This window comes from Gobius niger, assembly GCF_951799975.1.
Source record: "Gobius niger genome assembly, contig: SCAFFOLD_62, whole genome shotgun sequence".
Classification (NCBI taxonomy): domain Eukaryota; kingdom Metazoa; phylum Chordata; class Actinopteri; order Gobiiformes; family Gobiidae; genus Gobius; species Gobius niger.
Window position 1 is genome coordinate 93,827 of NW_027639264.1, and position 8,674 is coordinate 102,500.

The 8,674-nt window shown below is 51.6% G+C and overlaps 1 protein-coding gene across 1 annotated transcript in view; it reads right to left on the minus strand.

Annotated features, from left to right (window-relative positions):
• The window catches only part of LOC306982667 (zinc fingers and homeoboxes protein 1-like), a 43,379-nt gene that overhangs the window by 22,567 nt on the left and 12,138 nt on the right, over positions 1-8,674 (minus strand). The window contains exons 7-12 of the mRNA XM_079583136.1: positions 8,670-8,674; positions 6,825-7,037; positions 4,684-4,935; positions 3,757-4,032; positions 2,721-2,840; positions 562-735 (exon numbers count right to left, since the gene is read on the minus strand). The exon at positions 8,670-8,674 is cut by the window's right edge and continues 382 nt beyond it. Of these exons, the coding sequence (XP_079439262.1) occupies positions 562-735; positions 2,721-2,840; positions 3,757-4,032; positions 4,684-4,935; positions 6,825-7,037; positions 8,670-8,674 (1,040 nt within the window). The remainder of the gene's footprint in view (positions 1-561; positions 736-2,720; positions 2,841-3,756; positions 4,033-4,683; positions 4,936-6,824; positions 7,038-8,669) is intronic.

Sequence of the window (8,674 nt, forward strand, 5' to 3'; positions counted from 1 at the left end):
TTGTAGTAGTGTTGTAGTGGTGTTGTCTCTGTGTTGTAGTAGTGTTGTAGTAGTGTTGTAGTGGTGTTGTAGAGGCTGAGTTACCGAGCTCCGGAGCGGCTCCAGGCCCTGCTCGTGGCGCCTCTGGGCTCGTTTTGAGGTGGTTTTGTTTCTGTTTTGTAGTTGTGTTATAGTAGTGTTGTAGTAGTGTTGTAGTAGTGTTGTAATAGTGTTGTAGTGGTGTTGTAGTGGTGTTGTAGTAGTGTTGTAGTAGTGTTGTAGTGGTGTTGTAGAGGCTGAGTTACCGAGCTCCGGAGCGGCTCCAGGCCCTGCTCGTGGCGCCTCTGGGCTCGTTTTGAGGTGGTTTTGTCTCTGTTTTGTCTCTGTGTTGTAGTGGTGTTGTAGTGGTGTTGTAGAGGTGTTGTAGAGGCTGAGTTACCGAGCTCCGGAGCGGCTCCAGGCCCTGCTCGTGGCGCCTCTGGGCTCGTTTTGAGGTGGTTTTGTCTCTGTTTTGTCTGTGTTGTAGTAGTGTTGTAGTGGTGTTGTAGTAGTGTTGTAGTAGTCTTGTAGAGGCTGAGTTACCGAGCTCCGGAGCGGCTCCAGGCCCTGCTCGTGGCGCCTCTGGGCTCGTTTGAACCAGTCTCGCACCAGCTCGTAGCTCAGGCCGGACTTGGACACCAGTTCATCCAGATCCGACTCGCTCAGGGCGCGGTGACGCAGGAAGTACTGCTGCAGGAACCAGCGGCCCGACTTCACCTGGACATATCAATAGACTTTGATTGATTGAAAGTGGGCCGCACGCCTATAGGGAACCTTTTTGTAAATATGTTCCATCTGAAACTGCACGGAAACACATTGGAGTCTGTTAAATTGATGTTATTGGGTTGTTTTGATCATAATGTCAGTCTTAGAAGCAAATTGTTCAATAAAAACAAGGTAAATACAATATTTGATACGATATATGATTATATGATTATTTGGGTCGCGGCTTGTCATTAAGGTAAAGCGGGTCTCGGAGCCGGACCACTTTAGAACCACTTTAGAACCACTGATGTAAAACACTGGCCTTTGCAGAGAACGGTTCTGAACTTAAACCCACCACATGGCTCTGTGAGAACATGCTAAAGACTCTAAACCACCACATGGCTCTGTGAGAACATGCTAAAGGACCACATGGCTCTGTGAGAACACGCTAAAGACTCTAAACCACCACATGGCTCTGTGAGAACATGCTAAAGGACCACATGGCTCTGTGAGAACACGCTAAAGACTCTAAACCACCACATGGCTCTGTGAGAACACGCTAAACCACCACATGGCTCTGTGAGAACACGCTAAAGGCTCCACATGGCTCTGTGAGAACATGTTAAACCACCACATGGCTCTTTGAGAACATGTTAAACCACCACATGGCTCTGTGAGAACACGCTAAAGGCTCCACATGGCTCTGTGAGAACATGCTAAACCACCACATGGCTCTGTGAGAACATGTTAAACCACCACATGGCTCTGTGAGAACACGCTAAAGGCTCCACATGGCTCTGTGAGAACATGCTAAAGGCTCCACATGGCTCTGTGAGAACATGTTAAACCACCACATGGCTCTGTGAGAACATGTTAAACCACCACATGGCTCTGTGAGAACATGCTAAACCACCACATGGCTCTGTGAGAACATGTTAAACCACCACATGGCTCTGTGAGAACACGCTAAACCACCACATGGCTCTGTGAGAACACGCTAAACCACCACATGGCTCTGTGAGAACATGTTAAACCACCACATGGCTCTGTGAGAACATGCTAAAGGCTCTGTGAGAACATGTTAAACCACCACATGACTCTGTGAGAACATGTTAAACCACCACATGGCTCTGTGAGAACATGTTAAACCACCACATGGCTCTGTAAGAACACGCTAAAGGCTCTAAACCACCACATGGCTCTGTGAGAACATGCTAAAGGCTCCACATGGCTCTGTGAGAACATGTTAAACCACCACATGGCTCTGTGAGAACATGCTAAACCACCACATGGCTCTGTGAGAACATGCTAAACCACCACATGGCTCTGTGAGAACATGTTAAACCACCACATGGCTCTGTGAGAACATGCTAAAGGCTCTGTGAGAACATGCTAAAGGCTCTAAAACCACAACATGGCTCTGTGAGAACATGCTAAAGGCTCTGTGAGAACATGCTAAAGGCTCTGTGAGAACATGCTAAAGGACCGGGACACCAACACAAAAGGTTTTATCAACACCCCCATGTCCGTCCCTGTGGGTGAGTCTGCTTCTCCTGAACACAGATATGACATTCCTTCTAAAACTCCAAATGATCCAAAGCCAGCCTTTATATGGACGTCCCCCAGAGCCATGACTCCGCCCCCTAAAGGCATGACTCCGCCCCCTAAAGGCGTCAGGTCATCACTGTGAATGCCAGGGCCGGTGATATAATCCTACACCTAAGGCAAAGAGAAACCCTGGCCTGGATGGAGGTCTGGTCCTCTCTTGTTTTTGATGATGTTGTTTATGTCCTGTTGCCTAAAGACTGAATGTCTCCCCCTTGTGTCCAGGAGGAGGGTGACAGCCTCCCCGTCCTGTAACAGCCTCCCCGTCCTGTGACAGCCTCCCCGTCCTGTGACAGCCTCCCCGTCCCTCACTTTGTCTCTGATGAATACAAAGTGTTTCTGCTGCTGGACCTGACGTTCTTCTGTAGAAACATCGGCGTCAGAGCTCGTACCTTCACGGCGGCGGCGCTGGTGTCGTCGGGGGCGGAGCGTCGGGGTCTGCGGCGCCTGGACCAGCCCCTGAAGCGTTTCCGGGGTTTCTTCTTGGCGCCTCCGTTCAGCGCCTCGTCTCCCTGAGGTCAGAGGTCACAGGAGAGAAGTGAAACAAAGTGATGATGTTCAGATTGTGTGTTTGTGGAGTCATGTGACACACGCTCTGTCCCGGGTCAGGCTCCAGGTCCATTTACTGACCCGCGCAGACAGATGTGGCACAGATGTGGCACAGATGTGGCACAGGAACACCATCACATTAAGGACTGAAAACTAAAACTCAGTGGTGCATCTGAGGAAAGGTCCAACACTCTGCCATAGCCCAGATCAGCAGTGAATGAAGACGTGAAAAGGCTGCTCTGAATAAACAAGGCGGCCATTTTGAGTAATCTGTAAAAACTCTGATGGCGGCCATTTTAGGGATAGGTTTGCCTGAGTCCTCCTAGGAACGCCCCCACCTCCTGGAGACGCCTCCGAGCTTTGGTCACCAGCCGAGTAACCAACCACTGCTCCTCAGCAGAACCCCCTCCCCACTGATGCCACAGACAGCGTGTGGAGGGGGCGTGTCTAAAGGCTCAGAGGTTCTTAAAGAGACAGAGGCCTATTTCAAGACATTCACTACAGCCATTTTGAGAGAGACATTTTATACAAGGCAGTTATTCTAATTTACTGCATTTACAGACCAACAGAAGGTTTGTCATCCTTGTAGTGGGATATAGGTCTACAGGTCATTATTCTACAGAGCAGGGGCGTGGTCAGTGGGCGTGGTCGGAGGGCGTGGTCAGTGGGCGTGGTCAGAGGCCGTGGTCAGAGGGCGTGGTCAGAGGGCGTGGTCAGTGGGCGTGGTCAGTGGGCGTGGTCAGTAGGCGTGTTCAGTGGGCGTGGTCAGAGGGCGTGGTCAGTGGGCGTGTTCAGTGGGCGTGGTCAGAGGGCGTGGTCAGTGGGCGTGGTCAGAGGCCGTGGTCAGTGGGCGTGGTCAGAGGGCGCGCTCAGCCTCACCTTGCCGCTGTGGTACAGGTAGTACCACCTGAGGGCGCTGTTCTTGGCGGAGTAGCGCGTGTCTCCAAACCAGTTGATGATGTCGGGGCGGGGCAGGCCGGTGTCGGCGCTCAGGCGGTCGTATTCCGCCGCCGTGGGCCACTGCGAGCGCACGAACGCTCGCTTCAGCGCCCGCAGCTGCTCCGGGGACTTCTTCACCGCTCTCCTACCGCCGCCGCACGCCGCCCTCTGCTGGGCGGGCTCTGACGGCGAGGGGGCGGCGGCCTCAGAGGTCGACTGCGGAGACAAGAGGCCGATCACGAGACGATCGAGACGCAAAACAGAAACAGCGACGAAATGCAAATCCTCCTCTGCTCCTCCCCCTCCTGTACCTGCTCCTCCCCCTCCTGTACCTGCTCCTCCTGTACCTGCTCCTCCCCCTCCTGTACCTGCTCCTCCCCCTCCTGTACCTGCTCCTCCCCCTCCTGTACCTGCTCCTCCTCCTGTACCTGCTCCCCCTCCTGTACCTGCTCCTCCTGTGGCCTCACCTAGGGCTGTGCAATTAATCAAAATTCGATTACGATTTCGATTACAACAGTAAACGATTACAAAATTAGCATAATCGCAAAAAATCAATAATAATTTTTTTTTGTTCAATTTTTTTTTTCAAATTTTTAATTTTTGTCACTGTTTTAATGGATTTTTGTCTTTTTTTAATGGATTTTTGTCTTTTTTTAATGGATTTTTGTCTTTTTTGAATGGATTTTTGTCATTTTTTTGCTGGATTTTTGTCACTTTTTTGATGGATTTTTTTAAAGGCAACAAATAATCGTTTGAATAATCGTGATTTCAATTATGACAAAAATAATCGTGATTATTATTTTTTCAATAATCGAGCAGCCCTAGCCTCACCCCCTCCTCCTCCTGTACCTCCTCCTGTGGCCTCACCTGCTGGTCCGGCCCGCCCCGGGGCAGGCTGCGGCGGTGGCTGAACCAGGCCTGCAGCTCCCTCCGGGTGAGCTTGGTGGAGGCCCTCAGGCGGCTGAGCTCCTCGTCTGAAGGTTGGGCAGACCTCCTGAAGCTCGTCTCCAGCTCCAGACGCTGCTCCGGCGTTTTCTCCTTGAACTTCTGCAGCGTGAAGTCGGGGAAGGCGTGTCTGAACTTAGCCCTGAGGTCGGCCGGGCTGCGGGAGCGGGACGACTGCGGAGGGGAGAACACCCGCATTACAGGGGGGAGAACACACGCATTACAGGGGAGAACACCCGCATTACACCCGCATTACAGGGGGGAGAACACCCGCATTACAGGGGGGAGAACACCCGCATTACAGGGGAGAACACCCGCATTACAGGGGAGAACACACGCATTACAGGGGGGACCCACAGGGATCAGCCTTTGGGCCGGTGTTATTAAAGGACTCTCTCTCATCAGGGAGCCCACAGGGATCAGCCTTTGGGCCGGTGTTATTAAAGGACTCTCTCTCATCAGGGAGCCCACAGGGATCAGCCTTTGGGCCGGTGTTATTAAAGGACTCTCTCTCATCAGGGAGCCCACAGGGATCAGCCTATGGGCCGGTGTTATTAAAGGACTCTCTCTCATCACGGAGACAGAAGTAGCAGCATGTGTTTACCCTTAATGATCCTCTGGCGGCGTTGGCCGTCCAGCTGGAGAGAACGGAAACACATCAGATCTGATTCCTCCAGTGATCTGATTTCCACTGACAGGACGTGAGACCTCGTCAGCCAAACCCGCTCAAGAATATCTGAAAAACCTCCTAAGATCCGCGAGCACAGTGTGAGCCATGTTCTCCTTCTCCCTCAGTGTAAAAAGCTGCTCTTTGGTCATTAGAAATACTGATCCTTATAAAAAAAATCAATTTCACAATGAAAACAGCATGGCACTGTTTTTCACCCGCGGCGAGGCCTAAAAAGTTATTACCTGGCAACCCTGTGCCACCCTGTGCCAAACAAAGTGGGTTTGTCCCATTATTTATTTTGGACACTTTGCTTCATTAACAATAACCGTCAGATTCATTTATTTGTTTTAAGTCAATGATGACACTTCAACCTGCACCACATGGTGGGAACACCGGGAAGGCGTGGTCTTTGTCGGCCATTTTAGGATCTCAGGCTGAACCATGTGGCGGGGGGGAACCTGGTTTAAACTTTGCTTTGAGTTTCCTTTGTGTCTGAGTTTTGGTTTGTTGGATGTATTTGAATACTTAGTTATGGACCAAACCACCTTTATGGAAAATATTAAAGGGGGGGTATTCTGCAAAATGGACTTGTTCCAGCTTTCCATCATGTTATTCTGTCATTCCCTCATTAAAAACATGGCTGAAGTGTTGCCTTGGCACATTCACGTATTTCTGAGTAATCTGTAAAAACTCTGATGGCGGCCATTTTGAGTAATCTGTATAAACTCTTACGGCAGCCATTTTGAGTAAACTGTAAAAACTCTGATGGCGGCCATTTTGAGTAATCTGTAAAAACTCTGACGGCAGCCATTTTGAGTAATCTGTATAAACTCTGACGGCGGCCATTTTAGGGATAGGTTTGCCTGAGTCCTCCTAGGAACGCCCCCACCTCCTGGAGACGCCTCCGAGCTTTGGTCACCAGCCGAGTAACCAACCACTGCTCCTCAGCAGAACCCCCTCCCCACTGATGCCACAGACAGCGTGTGGAGGGGGCGTGTCTAAAGGCTCAGAGGTTCTTAAAGAGACAGAGGCCTATTTCAAGACATTCACTACAGCCATTTTGAGAGAGACATTTTATACAAGGCAGTTATTCTAATTTACTGCATTGACAGACCAACAGAAGGTTTGTCATCATTGTAGTGAGATATAGACTGGAGCATAATACCCCCTCTTTAAGACTTACCGGCTGAACTCACCTGTGGGAGGTCCTGTCCCATCAGGAGAGGCTTAAATACAGTTCCTTTGTGTGCGGGCGTGTTTGTGCCTCTGTGTCATGAACTAAAACATGTACAATAGCCTTTCTGCTGTAATGAGACGAGCTCTGTCTGACACGGATCCGTCTAAACAAGTCGTACTTTTAAAAACATTGTGGTGAGCAGCAGAGCAGACTGACCCGGATGCCCTCCCCGGGCGCCTGGGCACAGGGGGAGGAGTCTGTGTCGTCACTGGAGTCGATGACGATGGCGTTGAAGCCGAGGGGGAGGGTCCTACTCCCGGCTCCGCCCCTGGGCGCGGCGTCCGGGCTGTGCAGCTCCCGAGAGTTCCTCTGGTTATAACGGGTGTCGCTGAACCACTTCTTTATGGCCCGTTTGGACAGTCGGGTCACCTGGCAACGAGAGGAACCTGGGATTAACGAGGATTACCGGGAACATGAGGGAGTTCAGCGCCCCCTCCTGGCAACGAGAGGAACCTGGGATTAACGAGGTGTACCGGGAACATGAGGGAGTTCAGCGCCCCCTCCTGGCAACAAGAGGAACCTGGGATTAACGAGGATTACCGGGACAATACGGGAGTTCAGCGCCCCCTCCTGGCAACGAGAGGAACCTGGGATTAACGAGGTGTAACGGGAACATGAGGGAGTTCAGAGCCCCCTCCTGGCAACGAGAGGAACCTGGGATTAACGAGGATTACCGGGAACATGAGGGAGTTCAGCGCCCCCTCCTGGCAACGAGAGGAACCTGGGATTAACGAGGATTACCGGGAACATGAGGGAGTTCAGCGCCCCCTCCTGGCAACGAGAGGAACCTGGGATTAACGAGGATTACCGGGACAATACGGGGGTTCAGCGCCCCCTCCTGGCAACGAGAGGAACCTGGGATTAACGAGGTGTAACGGGAACATGAGAGAGTTCAGTGCCCCCTCCTGGCAACGAGAGGAACCTGGGATTAACGAGGTGTAACGGGAACATGAGGGAGTTCAGCGCCCCCTCCTGGCAACAAGAGGAACCTGGGATTAAACAGGTGTAACGGGAAAATACGTGAGTTCAGCGCCCCCTCCTGGCAACGAGAGGAACCTGGGATTAACGAGGTGTAACGGGATCATGAGGGAGTTCAGCGCCCCCTCCTGGCAACGAGAGGAACCTGGGATTAACGAGGATTACCGGGACAATACGGGGGTTCAGCGCCCCCTCCTGGCAACGAGAGGAACCTGGGATTAACGAGGTGTAACGGGAACATGAGGGAGTTCAGCGCCCCCTCCTGGCAACGAGAGGAACCTGGGATTAAACAGGTGTAACGGGAACATGAGGGAGTTCAGCGCCCCCTCCTGGCAACGAGAGGAACCTGGGATTAACGAGGTGTAACGGGAACATGAGGGAGTTCAGCGCCCCCTCCTGGCAACGAGAGGAACCTGGGATTAACGAGGTGTAACGGGACAATACGGGAGTTCAGCGCCCCCTCCTGGCAACGAGAGGAACCTGGGATTAACGAGGTGTACCGGGAACATGAGGGAGTTCAGCGCCCCCTCCTGGCAACGAGAGGAACCTGGGATTAACGAGGTGTAACGGGAAAATACGGGAGTTCAGCGCCCCCTCCTGGCAACGAGAGGAACCTGGGATTAACGAGGTGTAACGGGAACATGAGGGAGTTCAGCGCCCCCTCCTGGACCGAGCACATCTTCTCAGTTTAGAGGTTAACATGGGGTTAGTAGAAAACTGTAACTGTATTCTGGTAAAGCTACACTTTCAGTTACACTACACAGCTATAGGCCAGAAAAACGTCTCATTTGAAAGCTAAGACCAACAAAACAGATCTAAATGGAGATTTTCCTTGCATTGTTGCCGTGTTTCGTCACTATTTTGACTGTTTTTTTGTCACATTTTTCATTTCTTTTGTCACAGGGGAAGGAAGAAGTACGACAGAGGAAAGAGGAAAGAGGAAGTAGAACAGAGGAAGGAGGAAGTAGAACAGAGGAAGGAGGAAGTAGAACAGAGGAAGGAGGAAGTACTCCCGGTCCAGACCTGCA